The sequence below is a fragment of the Salvia splendens genome, chromosome 2 (genome assembly GCF_004379255.2).
Source record: "Salvia splendens isolate huo1 chromosome 2, SspV2, whole genome shotgun sequence".
NCBI lineage: Eukaryota > Viridiplantae > Streptophyta > Magnoliopsida > Lamiales > Lamiaceae > Salvia > Salvia splendens.
The window spans coordinates 675288-692656 of NC_056033.1; the positions used below are offsets into that span (position 1 = coordinate 675288).

General features: G+C 36.9%; 6 protein-coding genes across 8 annotated transcripts; 2 read left to right on the forward strand and 4 right to left on the reverse strand.

Moving 5' to 3' along the window:
- Nucleotides 1-139: 139 nt before the first annotated feature.
- On the reverse strand, nucleotides 140-1563 carry LOC121781674. The gene is made up of 2 exons (XM_042179386.1): nucleotides 1072-1563; nucleotides 140-503 (listed from the first exon to the last, which is right to left on the reverse strand). The coding sequence occupies exons 1-2, from the start codon at nucleotides 1362-1364 to the stop codon at nucleotides 299-301; spliced, it is 498 nt and encodes a 165-aa protein (XP_042035320.1). The 5' UTR covers nucleotides 1365-1563; the 3' UTR covers nucleotides 140-298.
- A 189-nt stretch (nucleotides 1564-1752) lies between these two features.
- Nucleotides 1753-5508, reverse strand: LOC121781644 (uncharacterized protein ycf45-like). Of its 2 annotated transcripts, XM_042179364.1 has the most exons (10): nucleotides 5396-5508; nucleotides 5035-5277; nucleotides 4893-4955; nucleotides 4464-4541; nucleotides 4131-4351; nucleotides 3207-3282; nucleotides 2835-3119; nucleotides 2456-2599; nucleotides 2164-2214; nucleotides 1753-2055 (listed from the first exon to the last, which is right to left on the reverse strand). In XM_042179364.1, the coding sequence occupies exons 2-10, from the start codon at nucleotides 5254-5256 to the stop codon at nucleotides 1996-1998; spliced, it is 1200 nt and encodes a 399-aa protein (XP_042035298.1). In that variant the 5' UTR covers nucleotides 5257-5277; nucleotides 5396-5508; the 3' UTR covers nucleotides 1753-1995. The 2 variants fall into 2 exon arrangements, with proteins under 2 accessions (XP_042035298.1, XP_042035299.1); XM_042179365.1 differs by lacking the exon at nucleotides 5396-5508 and having other exon boundaries at nucleotides 3207-3279; nucleotides 5035-5260.
- LOC121781680 lies at nucleotides 5448-7592 on the forward strand. The gene is made up of 3 exons (XM_042179391.1): nucleotides 5448-5589; nucleotides 5649-5823; nucleotides 7341-7592. The coding sequence occupies exons 1-3, from the start codon at nucleotides 5448-5450 to the stop codon at nucleotides 7444-7446; spliced, it is 423 nt and encodes a 140-aa protein (XP_042035325.1). The 3' UTR covers nucleotides 7447-7592.
- Nucleotides 7593-7942: 350 nt separating this feature from the next.
- On the forward strand, nucleotides 7943-9509 carry LOC121781664 (chlorophyll a-b binding protein CP26, chloroplastic-like). The gene is made up of 6 exons (XM_042179380.1): nucleotides 7943-8219; nucleotides 8448-8532; nucleotides 8616-8666; nucleotides 8754-8874; nucleotides 8969-9103; nucleotides 9181-9509. Exons 1-6 carry the CDS (start codon nucleotides 8018-8020, stop codon nucleotides 9439-9441), a joined length of 855 nt encoding a protein of 284 aa, XP_042035314.1. The 5' UTR covers nucleotides 7943-8017; the 3' UTR covers nucleotides 9442-9509.
- A 151-nt stretch (nucleotides 9510-9660) lies between these two features.
- On the reverse strand, nucleotides 9661-11128 carry LOC121781656 (protein BEARSKIN2-like). The gene is made up of 3 exons (XM_042179376.1): nucleotides 10954-11128; nucleotides 10445-10719; nucleotides 9661-10305 (listed from the first exon to the last, which is right to left on the reverse strand). Exons 1-3 carry the CDS (start codon nucleotides 11126-11128, stop codon nucleotides 9742-9744), a joined length of 1014 nt encoding a protein of 337 aa, XP_042035310.1. The 3' UTR covers nucleotides 9661-9741.
- A 3484-nt stretch (nucleotides 11129-14612) lies between these two features.
- LOC121762793 (probable beta-1,3-galactosyltransferase 8) lies at nucleotides 14613-16788 on the reverse strand. 2 transcript variants are annotated; one of them, XM_042158803.1, is made up of 6 exons: nucleotides 16702-16788; nucleotides 16098-16316; nucleotides 15544-16022; nucleotides 15330-15455; nucleotides 15149-15258; nucleotides 14613-14831 (listed from the first exon to the last, which is right to left on the reverse strand). In XM_042158803.1, the coding sequence occupies exons 2-6, from the start codon at nucleotides 16248-16250 to the stop codon at nucleotides 14677-14679; spliced, it is 1023 nt and encodes a 340-aa protein (XP_042014737.1). In that variant the 5' UTR covers nucleotides 16251-16316; nucleotides 16702-16788; the 3' UTR covers nucleotides 14613-14676. The 2 variants fall into 2 exon arrangements, with proteins under 2 accessions (XP_042014737.1, XP_042014729.1); XM_042158795.1 differs by lacking the exon at nucleotides 16702-16788 and adding an exon at nucleotides 16442-16623.
- Nucleotides 16789-17369: the final 581 nt, after the last annotated feature.

The following is a 17369-nucleotide window of genomic DNA, read 5'->3' on the forward strand; positions in this document are numbered from 1 at the left end:
AGGGCAACTCTTTTTACTGTCTTGCTGTTATTTACTACTACTAGAACACTGTCAAAAAATCACAAAGATTATTGTTACATTATTTCAGAAAATCATAGTAACAAATAATTGGAGATTCTGTAGCATATGGAGATTACTGTGAAACAAAACCAACACTGGTGGGATTGCTCATGAATGGATTGTGGTAATAACTCGCAAATGTAAGCAAAAGCAGCTTAACATCAAATCAAGCTGTCTTATTGATGAAGAAATATACACGGAGTAGTTCAACAGCATTCACCAGAAAACAATTAGGCAGTCATTCAAAGAGGTAATGCTTGTCAACAGCTTCAGAGACATCCCAGGTGCAGCTCATGCCTTTGGGGAAGACGACCAAATCACCGGCACCAATCTCGACCGCCTCCTTGGATCCATCGGGATACACTTTCACCTTTCCCTTCAAAAGATAGCACGTTTCTTTTGCAGAGTACGTCCATGGAAAGTTGCTTGGAGGGCATCCCCACCTATTTCAGATTAAACAAAACTGATGAAATTTGATGATACAAGGCCAATGCAGCAATGGGACAACAGTTTTCTACTTCTCCTCGTTTGGTTTTCTAGTTTTGTCAAGAAAAACGATCATTAGAAGCTCAAAACATGGTTATAAAATCTACACAATATCTTAACTTGCCAGATCTCAGGTCAAGGAAACCAGAGCATTAATTGGTAGTGAGCACATTCAGTTTTATTTAGATTTTATAGCTACCTAGTTTAGACCAAGCTTTCACCTCTAAACTAGAAGAGCAAGGACTTAAAAAGAGCAAGAAACTATACAAACCAAGACTAACTCAAATAGATAAGAAAGTATAAGATCCAAATGTTTCCTTTTATGATATAGAGCCGTGAAATTGAGTGGACAAGAATCCTATCTATGATTCAGATTCAAAGAGTTACAGCTAAGAAATACTATGATTAATAATGAGCCCAAAAGAAGGGGAAAAAAACAATTTGAGGTGAGGATTCCTCTTTATCCCATTCTATAAGCATGAATCAAAGAAAAGAAATAAGGAGGATCTATGAGATGGAGTTTACTTGGGCCAGGAGCGAACGCCGAGCTCGGAGAGTTTGGATTCAGGAGGATTTTTGACGATCTTAATCCCCAATTTCTCGGTTTCGGTTGCCATTATCACTTTTAGCTGCCGTGGACTTGCTCCTGCTCTTGCTTTTATAGCCCTAGGATTAGGAAGAAGAGTTCTTCCCCGACTCAACTGGAAGCAGACTGGGGCGTGTTTGCTTTTTCTTGCTTTTGCTAATGCTCCCACTCGATTAGGGTTATAGGAAATTGGGTTGTAACTCCCAATTCCAACACCTGCTACCAATGCCATTAATAAATTAACAAAAAAAATTTCTTTTCTTTTCTTTTGGAGGAGATTTTCTTCCTCTTCTTACTTACTGTTCAGCTCTTTCTGGAGAACCACACATTTTCTACTTCAACCATAGCCTCCCAAACAAATGTAGCATTATCAGTATCACTCATGTCATGTTCTATTTCTAGAAAACTTTGTTTTATGACAATGCTAGTGTGTCTTCTATTCGGGTAAAAAGTTAACTGCACTTAGATATAGTCATATAGATGACAAACGTATTAGAATGAAACATGAATGAAGCGTTTTACTTATACAAACTTCACACTTTTTAACACCATTATAAATTGCTGAAACATTTTGTATGAATAGTTTAATTACCCCACATCCGCACAAATAAACAACTACATACTATGAACAAAGGAAAAAGAAATTATGCGACGTCATTAGTTCATTGCCATAACAAGTAGTACCAAAATTCCGTGATGACAAATAAATCATGGTATGCACAGTAGTTCAATTGTGTGAAAAACTGCACAAACCATTCTGCTTGTCCAGCTACTTATATATCTGCAAATAATTTCCTAGCTAAACTGGATACTTTTGTAGTCTGTATTCATCATGCCCTCTATCTTGATCAGGAATGGCAGTTTTAGTCATCAGTTTTCCATCTCTCCATCACAACATTAAATTGTTCATCTCTGCGCCTTACCTGCAAAATTTACAAACTTGTCGCCTCAGCTTTGTATACTCTCAACTCGAGTACACCTCCAAAATCGAAATACAAATGTAAAGCATACAAGAACCACTACATGATTACCTCAACCAATGGCTTTTTCCCTTGAAGCAACGCATCCACACTCTTGTCAGACTAATAAGGAAATACAAAGTGGCAAATATTTAGTCCAGTTGTAGCTATTAATATAAACACAAAGGACAAAAGTTCTTGTCAAATTCAGGCTGTTATTTTTATGTTCCCAGTAACCATAAAGTAGGAACATAATTAACCAGTTTGAGGACATCTGAGATTTCTAGACAAAACTGATGGTGTCTTAACAGAATTTGAACAATGTTTATGCATATGCGTAATGAAATATGGTTGACCAACTAACCCGATGTACCACCCAGTTATGTCTTTCCCGCATTTCAATAAGAAAAGGAAATGTTGGATCAGCTCTCCTCTCAGTAACGCTTTTCTTACAATTTCTGGTCCTAGCTTCTTGATCGCCCAAAACCACTGTTTCCAGCCCTCCAATCTGCATGACAACTATATGTAAATAAACCATAAATGCCAAGTATAAAACTTTAACATATTTCTAATCTCCAGTAGTGAATACTAAGCAGTAAACTTTAGCAAACAAAATTTCCAGCAAGTATAATGTGGAATATGCTACATGGGGAAATATCATCTAGTGTTAAATAGGATGTTTAAAAAATATTGGATAAAACATACTTTTGTGCTTTTATATTAAAGAAACAAATTGCACGAACCAAATCACAAAGAGTGGGATTTTTTATAACATCCTCGATTCGCTTCCCATGAGCACTACCGATAAGCATTACTCCTCTCTGTGCAATTGTACAACAAGCACGCACTTCAGCTTCTGTGCCAATCTCATCAACAACTATCACCTCAGGCATGTGATTTTCTACTGCCTCAATCATCACTTTGTGCTGCATGCATGGTTCAGAAACTTGCAATCTCCTTGCTCCCCCAATTGCTGGATGTGGAATATCTCCATCACCTCCAATTTCATTACTTGTATCAACAATAACCTAGCTGATTGGAAATGTGAAGATCACTCTTATATGAAAGATCATATTATGTGAAAATGGATGCACCATAGACACTAAAGCACAAACCACTCTCTTTAGATGCTCATCTGACAATACACGAGATATCCCTCGCATGACTGTAGTTTTTCCAGCACCAGGCCTGCTGGAGTCAGATATGATCAATAAGAAAAATGCCATTCAGATGCTAATGCAAGAATTAAGTAAAAATAAAAACAAATCAGTTGTGGTGCCACTTATGGCTTCATGTGTTATAGGAAACCGGAAACTCTTAGGATATCGAAAAAAGTATTCCATATTAATATCAGTATACATACTTCAGAAAATGGCTTCATCAGAACATCTTTTCTAGAACTATAATGATGAAGACATTTAATTGTCATCCAAAGGGAAAGCATTTATGCATCTCTGTTTAGATTCCACAGCTTCTTTATCGATATTTTGCTATTAAAATTGGAATCATCTGGCACGATATCTTTCTAACGATTACCTGACAGGACGACTAGCACTATACACTACACAGACAGGGCATGGTCAATTCAAAGCATTTATTTTGTAAATTATGGCTGCTACAAAAAACAAAGGGTCTGAATGATTTGTATTGGTTAGAGGAATTTGAACTATTAATTTTGAGGCTTGTCTCTATATTCAAGTGAACTTTCAGATGAATTCATGCTTGTATATTCTTTAGCTTACATACAATAAATATGCTATTTAATTTGCTTTTCCCACTTGAGCTGATCTCCTTGAACGAGATTTAATGACTCAACTCCAAAAAGATGTAGCAGCTCAATCCATTCATTGATCTAAGGTATATCAACCATGCTATAATTATCAGATAATGTCTAAAGGTAAAAACTCATTCTCCAGTTCACTGCATTCACCAACTAGAACATGCTTTCCTTTACACTACACACACATCATATGGATAAAGATTAGTACTAATCATGTAAGATAAAGTTATAAAAGATGCAATATAACATGCTTGCTTGCCTTCCCAGAAACAAGATGCTTTTACCATACTCAAGCAAATCCTTGACCATGTCCATATTTTCTCTATGTGGCCTTCCCACTCTGCAAGTTAGACCAATCACTTTCCCTTTCCTGTTCCTGATTGCAGATATCCGATGCAGAGTGCCTACAATTCCAGCTCTATTATCTCCACCTAGTTCTCCAATTGCATTTTGCGCATATTCCAGTTCTTCCTCGGACACCTGCCCAAAATGTGTTACTAATGAATGATCACAACTTGACTATAGATAGCAGCAAATCATGTTTATACCCTCAGCTAATAGTATACGTGTTACTCCAATTCATAAGACCTACCTCCGTCGTCCTAAGACGCCGTCTGCCAAGATCTCCAAAATAACATGCTTGTGGGGGACGACCCACATCCAATATCACCTGTCAATTGGCACAACACTGAGAGAAGATGAAGATGATAAATATGCTCAATTGATAAGCCGAAAATGACTAACATTTAATTTCAACAAGCAATGGAAAGATGTTAAGTTTCAAGCATGTCAAATTACAATAATATATCATGTTCAAGAGCATATCAGAATCTCAAATGACCTTGAAACTAGTCTATTTGAGATTTGTGTCTTCAAAATTCTCAATATGAACCGCCATGAAGTTCTCATACATAGAGTGTGGCAGTCTCCAGTATAAAACTTTAATTATTGTGTTTATGAAGTGTGAGCAAATTGCCAAAATTTGAGATTTTTTTTTCATCAATTGAAAGTGTCGTATTACCTCCATAAGGTCATGCCGATTAGAGTCATCCAAAAGATTGTGGCGCAAATCATGTGGAAGAATCTGCGAAAATGCGAGGAGGAAGTTCGATTGCAGAGGTATAGCTGCAACTATAGAATATAAATAAAATTCGCTACCTCACCTGCAACAGGGCATGGATATCGTCATCAATGAGCGCATGAGAGTTCTCAATCCTTGAGCTCGTAACACCGCAGCAACGGTGACATTGCGGTCGAGCAAATCCAATCGTACTACTAAATAGTGTGTTTTTGTGGAGTGCGTGTGAACTTAAACAATGAGCTTGAGGTGGAGGCGGAGGAGTTGCAGAGGTAAGAGATACACTTGTGGAGCAAGCAGCCATCATCACTCGTCTCAACCGTAGTTGCTTCGTTTCCAGAACAATTTATCGGGGCGTTTTTATAATTAAAGAAAGTTTGAAATAAATTTGGGCAAGAGTGAAATAAAAGAAGAGTCGAGGGGTGTCTCCATAAATTAAGCACTACCTTAAATCATCAAAGTGATCAGTGGAATTCTAGAATTGTCAAGTTGAGGAGGATGAACGGAGGCAGAGACGCAGAAGAGAAGGGCTTGTTATGGAAGCTGCCGCAGCTTAAATCGAATCAACTGGGAAAGCTCGGACCTGCTTTCGGCGTCGGCGCCGGCTGCGGCTTTGGTTTCGCCTTTGGTCTCCTTGGAGGTAAAATTAGGTTCCATGTTGAGGCCTGTGGCTATGAGTGACGATGTTTCTTCACTCAGGTGCTGGTTTTGGTCCGGGAATCCCGGGCCTGCAGCTCGGATTCGGGTTCGGAGCTGGGTGCGGCGTTGGTGTGGGTTTTGGGTATGGCGTCGGCCGAGGGATCGCGTATGATGACAATCGGAAATACTCTAATGTTGACAAGGCGTTTCACAGCTTCCGAGCTCTCCCCGCACAGTAAGTTTCCAATTGCAATTGCTTCTCATTTTCCATACCTTCAAAATTTCTTTATTTCTGACTTTTTTGTTTACTTTTCGTAGAAAATGTGATCGTATTTTGGTTATGATTGCCTCGATTAGTCTCGAATATTTAATGACTATCCATCTGAAAAAAAAAGATTAATCTTGATTGCTGAAAGGGCACCAATTTGAAGCTACTCTGTGATTCTTTCAACTGTCTTGCAAATAATAGATTGTCTAAGAATTGAAATTTACTATACATTTTATGAAAAATGATTCTGGCTTTTTCAATTTCTTCATTTCTTAACTTTATTCTTTCTTTTGGTTTTAGAGATAATTTTCAAATGATTAGCAAATTACCGGGTGTATTAACTATTGGGGGGAAAGGCTAAATATGATGATGATGATGATGATGATTCCTTTTCTTTTATTGGTTTCTGGGTTGCTGGTTGCATTCCTAGGAAGTAAAATATCTTGCTCTTGCAGATTAAAATTTTCATTGTGATCCAAAAGAAAATGACAAGAGTAGATGTAGTGTGTCTCTGTGTGTGAGACAGTGAGTGGGGAGAGGGGAAGCACATTCCTTTTTATTTTGGTGTTTGGCCGCAAAGATTAGTTTTAGCGAGTATTGGGTCGATAAAGCATCTATTTTCATATTGGCAAGCTCTGAACAGTCTGAATTTACGATATATAGGGAACGGCCCCAAATTTGTGCAACAAAATTGATGTTATCGAACCAGCTTCTATCCATTAGACCAAGTATTGATGATAAAATAAGTATTGACTGTTTATTGGTTTTAAACGAAGAGCCAGTAAAGCTTGTTTTTGACACAATGGAATTATTACAAATTTAAAATGTCTTACTTTGGAGAATGAACTGCATTTCAGCATGTCCATGGTTCAACATGTTATGTTGCAACTGCAGTGATTGGTTATAATTTCATTTGATCTTTCATTGGTGGCCTCATTTATTGTTTCAGAAGGTGAGCATTAACGATTATATTTTCACTCTAGAGATTGTTACTAATGAAAAGTGGGAACATCTGAATCGAATTCCATTGTCTCACAAAATATTTCAGCTTTACCCCGTATCACTACGCTCATGAGCTCTCAATATTTGTCTACAAACCACAGGGGGGGGGCTTGCGATTGTCATCCTTAGAATAACATAGAAGCCAAAGGGGGGGCTTGCCATTTGTGTTTGATGAGTGTTTATTGAATCTAGGTTACTTTTTGGCACAATTGTATTTATATTCTTGCTGAAATGTGCAGAAAGTTGTATAATGATGATATTGAAGGTCATGATGCTATGAGAGAATGTGTAGAAAGAAATGCATTACTTTATAATCTGTAGGATGTGAGATATCCCTGAAATGTGCAAAAAAAACAGAGAATTAAATAACAGTTTTTGCGTGATGGCAAAACAAAATTGTCTTAGGCTTGTGAGCATGCTAGAAATCTTGTTCTCATGGTGCTTTGATGTTGGCTAACGAATGTCGTGGTTGCTTATTGCAGGGATGAAATCAGCGGCCTTGTTGACGAGCTAGTAGTGAATACGAAAAAGCTAATTCAAGCAACTTCCAGGGAGGTGAACAAGTGGCGAGGACAGGGATATGATTAAGTTAAAGCACTAGTCGAGCTGATGAACTTGCTTCGAATGTATATATATAGGATTGTGTTATTTGTCCCCTTCACCTAGCCTTTGGCGCACTCATTTTATTCCATGTTTATCAAGGCAAAGTGGAAAATATATTTCAGTTGAAGAAACTTTAAACCTCTTTACAACCTAATGGAAAGTGCACTAAGTAAAACATACATACATACCTGCATGTAAGGAGGAAGGCCAAAGTTACTATTTTTATGTCACGTATATTGATGGTTAAAAGAAAAGGTGAGTAAGTTTGATGAGTAGAGTGGAAATGTGGATATATGGTTGGAAGGAATGGAAAGGAAGATGTGGATAGCAGATGTTATCCAAGAGTCCACGTGGGCATAATCAATCTGCAACCTAATCGTCTTCGCCCAATCAAAGAGCTCAATCAGATTGCTCACCACAAGAAATGAAAGCTTAGTTGGCATGTCTACATCCACAATTGCAACCTTTATAGTTTGTATTATCAGTCCTTGTTTCTTGCATTCTGATTGTAAACTGTTGTTGCCATTGGCCACACCACCACCAAAAACAGAAGAAGATGGCTTCTCTTGCATCCTCCCTTGGCGTCTCCGAGATGCTCGGTAACAAACTGAGCCTCTCCGGTGGATCCCGGGCAGCCCCATCAGCATCGAGCCCCGCAACCTCCAAGACCGTGGCCCTTTTCTCGAAGAAGAAGGCAGCACCCAAGTCCAAGTCCGTTGCTGTGGCCCCCGCGGACGAGGAGCTCGCCAAATGGTATGGTAAGTCAATTAACTCTACTCATAGTAATATTCAATCAATATAGGGAGATTGTAGAATCTTGATTATTCTTAGCTTCAAATATATTTCCAATCATTCCATGTTTGAGTAAATTAGTATAGTTTAGTACTGTATGTTTATATGTACACAGACTATCATTCTAACCAAACATTTTTTTTGTCACGATTAAATCTTTACTTATCTCATTCTGTATCTCGCTATAATATCAGGACCGGACAGGAGAATTTTCTTGCCTGATGGCCTATTGGACAGATCTGAAATCCCAGAGTACCTAAATGGAGAAGTTCCTGGAGAGTAAGTACACTACTTTTCTTCCATCTCAATTCATATAATATTTCTCCATGCCTCCTAGCTTAATTAATTTGTCTATACTACAGCTATGGATATGATCCCTTTGGCCTCGGCAAGAAACCAGAAGACTTTGCCAAGTATGTGTATATAATCCTTGATTAGTAACTTAATGATTTATTCAATCATTATCAAATATATATAATGACTATGCATGTTGGGGGTAGATATCAAGCTTATGAGCTGATCCACGCCCGATGGGCCATGCTTGGCGCTGCCGGTTTCATCATTCCTGAGGCATTCAACAAATTTGGTGCCAACTGTGGCCCTGAGGCTGTTTGGTTCAAGGTATGTATGGATAGAAATATGCTTCTCTGATTATCATTTGTTTTTTTTTGTTATGTATCTTATGATAATATGGTAACGGTATGATGGTATGCAGACGGGCGCTCTGCTTCTAGACGGAAACACATTGAACTATTTCGGCAAAAACATCCCCATTAACCTTGTTGTAGCCGTGGTTGCTGAGGTCGTACTGCTCGGTGGTGCAGAGTACTACAGAATTATAAATGGTTTGGTAAGTCCCATCATTTGTAGTACTATTACCTATATTAACTAAGATGTTGGTATTAATTGTTTTTAAATGGAAAACAGGAGCTGGAGGACAAGCTTCACCCGGGTGGTCCTTTCGACCCATTGGGTCTGGCTAAGGATCCGGACCAGGCTGCAATTTTGAAGGTGAAGGAGATCAAGAATGGTCGGCTAGCCATGTTCTCGATGCTTGGCTTCTTCATCCAAGCCTATGTGACCGGACAAGGTCCCGTTGAGAACCTTGCAGCGCACTTGAGCGATCCCTTTGGCAACAACTTGCTCACTGTGATCGCCGGATCAGCTGAAAGAGTTCCAACTCTCTAATATCTCATTTTTCCCATCTCCCAACCTTGTACGTACATTTCATTAATCATCACATCCATCTTTCATCCCTTATCACTCCATTTTGGATTATATGTTTCATTAATGTCTCAAAGATAAAACATCACTCAAAACTAACAAATGTGTACAGGCCTTAAACAACACTGTTATGATTCAAACAAGTATGAGAGTTTCATGAATGAGTAACAATATCAAAAGAATCAGAGTTTACAAGTTGTTGACTTGTGAATTATATTCAATTACCAAGAGTGAAAATAAACAGCAAGTGGCATAGCTAATTTGCTACTTGCCATAAGCCCAAAAGTCCATCTCACTTCTGAGGGACAAGTGGTTGATTTGGGTGGGATTTGTGTGGGAAGAAGTGACCACAAGAGGATCCCATTGATTCATGGGTTGGGAGGCGTGATGGTCGCATTCGAGGGCTGGCTCACACGATTGGAAACTAGGCGGCTGAGGAGTGGCAGTGCTCTCGCAGTCGTCTCTGGACATCAAGTCTTTCACCTGCATGTTATTGATGAGCGGCGGTGGGTGGTGGTGGTCGTTATAATCTTGATGATCGTAGTTGCTGGCGCTGGTGAGCATCAGTGGCTTGAGGTGGAAGTTGTGTGGCTCAACTTGTGAGTACTGATGATCAACTGGGATATGTGAGTAGTTCAAATCTGCAGCATGTTGTGAATGTGAATGCAACATATATTGATTCATGGAAGCTGCTGTATTGTATGAATTGTGATCAGCCATCACCCCTCCGCCGCCTCCTCCTCCTCCTCCCCCTCCTTCACTGTTACTGCCACTTATCTTGAACAGATTCTTCTTCTTGAATACGCGGCACACAACCCATCCATCCTCCTGAAATTAACAATCGTTTGATAATGAAGACGAGATAAGACAAAATATGATAAAAAAAAACACGAATTTTAGGTTATCTACTCTATTAAACAGACAGTTATAATTAAGTGGACGTAAAAAAAATATATATATATGCTACATTTGGAGGAGGTTCGTTGTGGGAATCCTCGAGCCTGTACTCGTGCATGATCCAATCGGACTTCTGGCCGTGGGGGGCTCGACCGCGGTAGAAGACAAGGGTCTTCCTCATTCCAATCTTGTTGAAGCTGTTGCGTATGCATTTGTCTCTCCCGGTTGCTTTCCAGAATCCAGCACTTGTCGCTCTATTTGTCCGAGAACCCGTTGGGTACTTTCTGTCCTTGTGGCTGAAAAAGTACCATTCGTTCTGTGGAGTCGACCCGATCTTGCACTTTTCTGAAACCCAACAACGACAACAATAACAACAATACTTAAGTCTACGCTTTTTCTAAAGTAGGTTTAATAAAATTACGGAGTACTCTATACTTCCTCCATTCCTCATTAATAGAGACATTTCTTTTCGATAAGCATATCAAGAAAAAAAGGTTTTTAGTGTCTTAAATGTGTTAATTTTTGCCAAAAAAAAGCAAATACGACTTTATTAACGTGGAACAGAGGGAGTATATATACCTTGTAGGTCCCAGGGTTCGATCTTGTTGAGATCGACCTCCCTTATAACCTCCATCTCGAACTTCTGAAATGAAACCTTCTTCTTCAAGTAGAAGTGGAGAAGCTCCTCATCCGTTGGATGAAACCGAAACCCCGGCGGAACACCTCCGCCGCCGCCAGATGACCCCGCCGCCATCAATACTAACTCGCTCTTCTCAATTAATTGATTTTCTAAGTAGGTTATACAATTGTCGACACAGCTAGGAAATTAGACGCATGGCGTAGCGTGTGATGTATATATATACATGAAGTATATGAATGGGTAATTAAAGTGTCAACTGTCAAGCATAGAGATACAGCTGATACAGTTGACGGCCGGAGCCGCCGCCGTTGGGACTGCTTAAAGCTAACGTCGAAGTTAAGTTGAAGCTATGGACGACCCCCACGCTCCATGCAAATTAATTCCTCTTATTTTTTTATTTCGCATCTCTATATTTACTCCACTCTTTTCAACAAATTATCACAACTATACTACCTCGTATTCAAACCCCTCAATATTTGCGTTGATTAATTTAATTTATTTTTTTATAAAAATTAATTTTTAGAATAAAGCTATCCAATCATATTAATATTAATTCCACGCATATGATGGAATTTCATTCCGAAAAGAGGCATTGCAGTAATTAAGTGCAAGGAAACAATCCCGATAAAATACTAACAAAGTGCAAGAGATATTGGATCGCTTAGGTCAAGAGAAAAAGAATACGAATAAGTCTAGGGATTGCCATAATCTAATGCTATTAAATACTGTACACATTTACAACTCAATTTCAAACTCTATTATTGATTAAATTAATCAGTACTAGATTAATTAATTAATTAATTAATTAATGGGCATATTGCCATAAAAATCATAAAGTCCAGTATACCTTGTTGTTTTTGAAACCAGTCTTGAAATATTTTTTTCAATTTTTCCATTTCAGATTTCTTATTTGTAATGTGTTCAAATTGAAGTTGTAAGTGTTTGAGAAAATTAATAATTCACGAATGATATTGTCATCGTTGAAATTCATGATTCTACATCTAATTTTTGACAACTAGAATATGACCAAAATTCATATTTTTTCCAGCAAGTTAGTGGTTATTAATTATTTAGAAAAAAAGGGATTAGGGGTGTTAATGATTAATAGTTGGAGACGCATTCGGCATAGGGATGTGCACATGCACGTTTGCGAAATTCCTCCTTTTTGATTCACAAACACGTCTCCCAATCTCATCTCTATAGTGTTATTTACTCCTCATCTACATGTATGTATTTTCTTGATTATTTTCCACGCTTCTCTTTATTTAACTTTCCCATTATATAGTAATCGATAGTGAGAGTGATATATATTCACCACTGTGACACTCTCAATGATGACTAGCTAGTAATATTTGGGCACAATATCTCACTATCACTTGTTATCTTAATCTGTAAAATTTACTATTGTTATGTGTCTAGATAAACTTATGTTCAAAAAAAGGAGCAAAATAATGAATAGTTTGTAAATATATAAGGCAAAGTATATATGCTAGCTAACATCCTTACATATATAGAGGTGCAGATATATTTAGTACTAGTAACTACCTAATTAATTAATTAACGCCCATAATGTTAATAACAATTTTTTAAATATTGGAATCAAATTAAATAAATAAAAAACTAACTGAATAACTCTAGAGGTTGTTCAGTTTGCTAGATTATATCTAAAAATTAAATATTATTGGTTCATTAGATTGAATCTCACAACTTAATCATAGATGAATAGTGACGTGAGAATTAGTTATAGTCAATCCTCATAATTAAACTAATCTCACAATTTAATCCTAGACGAATAATTATATGCTAATTAATCATGGTAACTGAACGATACCCTGTATAAAACAAAATAGTAACTTTTAAGATATTAAATATATTCAAATTATTAATACTTTCGCTTATCACGGCATAGCAGTTCGCATATTCAAATTAACACCACCCACTTAGTGAGAAAAAAATTCACTAGTCAAGACACACCAATGTGTCATTATGACATGGTATGTCTATCCAATAATTATTTGACAAATGGAAATAGATTAATACCTAAACTAATCTCACCTAATGGGACATTTACTTTATTTGGAAAAATTCTTACATATGGTAATATTTGTGGACTTCCTATATACTCCTACAAATCTCAAATATGCATTCATATGCACACACATATATAACTTATATATTAAGAAAATATTTTTGAAAGACTTTTATCATAATTTTAAGTTTGAATATTTATTCATTTATGATATACACAGATATAAGATATTTAATACTCCTACTATATTAACTATTTATATTCTAATTTTGAAAGCGTTAATGTGACCACGATTGGTATTTAATTTAATTATTTTCAATTTTGAATGTAATTGCTATTTTTACATGAGTAGATCTATTGTATTTTGTTTTTGGAGTTTTTTCATCATATAAATATATTTGATGTAATAATATTAATTTTTTTGATAATGTTCTAATCATTCATATGGTTAATAATGTGCAATGGCAAAAAAAAAACTAAACCATATACTATATTTTATATATGCGCAAAAATATTTTACATCATAATTAATATCATGTGAAAATTAATAATATTAAGTTAATTAAAAGTCACTAAAGTGTATATCATATGAAAATTAAAAAAATTAAGTTAATTACAGTAATATCATATGAAAATTATGTTTTAACTAAAATAATTTACATCATGATTAATATCACAAAGATTAACAAAATTAAGTTAATTAAAATACTTTCAATGAATTTGTTCAGATGACTATTCACGAAACTATGTGAATATACATGGATGCATATTTTGCATATATAGGAAGTTCAAAAGGTGTTACCATATTTTGGCCTTTTTCCAAAGAAGTGAATGACATATTATGTATGATTAGTTTGAGTATTAATCACTTTCCACTTGTAAAATAATTATTGGATAGACATACCATATCATAATGATACCTTTGTATCTTGACTAGTGAATATTTTCTCCCACTTAGTGGTAAACTTCATACTTTTGATTGCAAAGTATTAATAATTGGTTGATTATGGACAAATTTTTGTCAGTTTCAGCACCGCCCATGACCAAGAATAAAGTTATATAGCTGGCCATAAAAGACTGTTTTAATAAATTTTACTTAGAAAAATAAAATATAAATATAGTGTGTTCGATTTTTTTATATTATTACTCTTTTTCTATTTTTTTCTAGAAAGAGATGGTGATTTGATTTCAATGAAATAGAATAATATTTATGAGAAAAATTAAGTTGTTAAGCGTATTAAATATTTACTAAAATACTAGCAAATAAACCAATTTTATTTGAATCTAAATTATAACAAACAAATCACGTCGTGGCTTAAAAGCATCACTCGACATTTTAGGCACGTCAATACAAATATAGTACCGATAAATATATAGCTCCAATAACGATTAACACCTTTAATGTGAAAAAAAGGAATAACAAACAAATTTATGGCTATCAAGAAACAAAAGTGGAATTAAGAAAATAAATTAGAGTAGGTAGCACATCACAGTGAATAACAGTTGTAATTAATTTGTATAACAAAAATAGAAATGGGAAATAAAGAAAGTGGGAGAAAGGTAGAGAGATTTAACTAATTTATAATATTTATTGATGAATAATGAAATGGAAAATGGTAAAATAATGGTGTGGTTAATTGGAGAGATGAAGGCTCCAAATAGCGGCATCACCTTCTCCACACACACTATGCACCTTCTTCATTCTCTCTACTGATTTGCATATCCCACTGCATTGCCAATCAAATGACGCCACGCACACGCTCCCCGCGTGAGTTTTGAACTCGCAATCTGCATGCCATCGAGCAGTGTCGGACGCAGAAAAGAACGTTAGTAGGTGCTATTTTTTTCTAAAATTTTCTTTGAAAGTGTATTTTTAATAATTTAGAACATTATCAGATGCTTTTACATATAAAATTAGGGTAAGTGTACAAAAATTTACTAGAGAAAAACATTAAAAAAAATTAATGGTGGCTTAATCCCCTTGTGTCATTAATGTAGGTCTGCCGTTGCCGTCGAGAATAAAGTAAGATGGATGAAATATAATGTTTTGCCAAAAAGCAAAAAACTCAACTATGATGAAATGAAGAAGAGAGTATTATCTATACCTGGAGGGGTTCCGCAGCACATAGAGTGATCGTCCACATGCTGCACTTCCAATCCGATCAGCCACGCTCCGAGCGATACATCCTCGTTCGCGAACCGATGCAATATCCCTCTGCAGATAAACATCATCATCCATCTCTCAACAAAGTCACTACTCGAATATAAACATACAAATAAGCTTACGAATTGATCGAAATATAATGGGCAAGGTCCTTAGAGATCGCGTAGATTTGTCCGGTAGCATGCCGGAAATACTTGTTCCCTTCTTCCCCGAATTTCCAGTACTCCGGCTCGTGATATTTCACTCCTCTGCATATGCAGATATTTGAAATGAATAAACAAATATTACCATTAAAAGGAACATTATAGGAGTGGCGAGTTTAGATGTGAAACAGACTTGTGAGAAAGGACGGGGCCGGACTTCATGCAGCCAATGTAGGTCCGGGGTTTCAACCTATGGTTAGCCAGTGTGGTGACGAGCATCCCCAGATTGAGGTGCACGTCGTCGTCAACCTTGACGTAGAACTCAGCGTCCCACTTAGCAACAGCCGTGGAGAAAAACAAGCGCGTCTTGGTAGACAGCTGGTGGTAGCCCTCCACATGATTGAGGCGCAGGAAGTCTCCGTACTCGGCTTCCTCTGCATCAATCCCCCGGTCCAGGATACCTCCCCGCGTCGCGCTGTGCCCTATCACGAACCTTATCACCACTCCCTTCTCCCTCTCCGCCTTCATCAGCTGCTCCCCTTTTAGCATCCACGTCTCTCTCACCGACTCCCTCCTCCGCTTGCTGCTGAACGCCGTGTTTATCCCTATCACCACGAATGCTCTGCTCCCGTTCGCAACCACTTCCCCTGTCATACTTTTCTCACCTAGTTTCTGTTTCAACACACGTAGATTTTATAACTATGTTTTGAGCTTATAATAAAGACAGAACTAGGAAACCAAACAAACCCGTTGCGTGTTATGATCGCATTCATCGACGTCTACTAGATGTTGGGGGCCGTCGTCGGAAGATTGTGTTCTTGTAGTGAAAAGGGATCCTGCAAGAAAGCATGCTATGCATAGGCCAATGATAACCTTCAATGGAACTGATTTTCCTCTCATCTTCTTGCTGATTGAACCCACCTTATTCTTCTCAGCCTCACCCCTTTTTTGCTGGATTCTGATTTCCTGTATCAACATAACTAATGCTTCTGAATTCCTGCTTCATTATGCAAATTTATAGTATCTAATACTACAAAAAAAAGTGGTGGAAAAATAGAAAATGAAAAAGGCAAGCTAGCTGTGTGTATGACCATTAATGGATGTGGAAGCATGTCATATTTGAGGAAGTGTGATGTTGGCTACAGAAGATCATGCATTCACAATTTCCATAAGGAGGGAAGCATGTTCCAGTTGGAATTACTACAAAAGAAAAAAAGTGTGCTAATTTGCTACCAAAATTTAAGTTTCCTTATGCAATGTAAGTGCAGCTAGATTACAAAAAAAAGTAGCTATGTGGAAAATTTTAAAACCAAATTGCACAAAGAAACATAATATTAGTGCATTTTAGTACCTGTTATGATGATATGAGAAATCATTACAATCTGCAACAAGTTTTGGTTTCAAATATCACTAAATTTGAGATTGAAGAAATATTTTTAGAGCTAGTTAGATGGCGTGGCGTGTTTTTATTGGATGTTGCTTTGTATGGCAGTTTGATCATGAGGTTCTCATGTTTCAACAAACTCTTTGATTAAAACTCCAGATTGAGAGTGTGATTCCAAATTGCCCCATTTCTTGTACACTCAAATCATACTTGTCTCATAAATTAAAAATAGTCATTAGAAATGGAAAAGTGATGACTCCTCCTCTTTCTCATAAGTTAAGAGTTAAGTAAAATGGGAAAAGATAAAACATTATCTGAGTTGAGAAGGTGGGAGGAACATGTGTGAGACATGTTTGATTGTGGAGGTAGGGAGTGATGGTGAAAGAGTGAAATGAAGGGGGGACAACACAATAACATATTCATTCCCCTGTCATTTTCTTTTACCAACATTACCATTACCATTACCATTACCCCAAGGGGGGTGGGGTGGTTAAAAAGCAACAACATGTTTTCATTACAAATGCTTTACAAAATGAAGACTCTGCTTTTATGTAAAGCAGAGTTACCCCACCACTCACATAGTAGCTCAAATTAGAAGAGATTATTGTTCTGGACCTAACCTTCATGTCCAATTC

Bases quoted from the DNA above. Each gene is read 5' to 3' on its own strand.
- LOC121781644 (XM_042179364.1), bottom strand. From the start codon at position 5,256: ATGATGGCTGCTTGCTCCACAAGTGTATCTCTTACCTCTGCAACTCCT. The intron at 4,352-4,463 runs GTAGGTCTTATG...CATTTTGGGCAG, and splicing joins GGCGTCTTAGGACGACGGAG to GTGTCCGAGGAAGAACTGGA. The intron at 3,120-3,206 runs GTTTGTGCTTTA...CCAATCAGCTAG, and splicing joins ATGAGCATCTAAAGAGAGTG to GTTATTGTTGATACAAGTAA.
- LOC121781680 (XM_042179391.1), top strand. From the start codon at position 5,448: ATGAACGGAGGCAGAGACGCAGAAGAGAAGGGCTTGTTATGGAAGCTG. The intron at 5,590-5,648 runs GTAAAATTAGGT...TTCTTCACTCAG, and splicing joins CGCCTTTGGTCTCCTTGGAG to GTGCTGGTTTTGGTCCGGGA. The intron at 5,824-7,340 runs GTAAGTTTCCAA...TGCTTATTGCAG, and splicing joins TTCCGAGCTCTCCCCGCACA to GGATGAAATCAGCGGCCTTG.
- LOC121781656 (XM_042179376.1), bottom strand. From the start codon at position 11,128: ATGGCGGCGGGGTCATCTGGCGGCGGCGGAGGTGTTCCGCCGGGGTTT. The intron at 10,720-10,953 runs GTATATATACTC...GTTGGGTTTCAG, and splicing joins CGAACCCTGGGACCTACAAG to AAAAGTGCAAGATCGGGTCG. The intron at 10,306-10,444 runs GTAGCATATATA...TGTTAATTTCAG, and splicing joins ACAACGAACCTCCTCCAAAT to GAGGATGGATGGGTTGTGTG.
- LOC121762793 (XM_042158795.1), bottom strand. From the start codon at position 16,462: ATGCTTCCACATCCATTAATG. The intron at 16,023-16,097 runs GTTTGTTTGGTT...GTGTTGAAACAG, and splicing joins GCGATCATAACACGCAACGG to AAACTAGGTGAGAAAAGTAT. The intron at 14,832-15,148 runs GTATAGATAATA...GATGGCATGCAG, and splicing joins GTGCTGCGGAACCCCTCCAG to ATTGCGAGTTCAAAACTCAC.
- LOC121781664 (XM_042179380.1), top strand. From the start codon at position 8,018: ATGGCTTCTCTTGCATCCTCCCTTGGCGTCTCCGAGATGCTCGGTAAC. The intron at 8,533-8,615 runs GTAAGTACACTA...TCTATACTACAG, and splicing joins AATGGAGAAGTTCCTGGAGA to CTATGGATATGATCCCTTTG. The intron at 8,875-8,968 runs GTATGTATGGAT...GATGGTATGCAG, and splicing joins CTGAGGCTGTTTGGTTCAAG to ACGGGCGCTCTGCTTCTAGA.
- LOC121781674 (XM_042179386.1), bottom strand. From the start codon at position 1,364: ATGGCATTGGTAGCAGGTGTTGGAATTGGGAGTTACAACCCAATTTCC. The intron at 504-1,071 runs GTAAACTCCATC...AATCTGAAATAG, and splicing joins GGCGTTCGCTCCTGGCCCAA to GTGGGGATGCCCTCCAAGCA.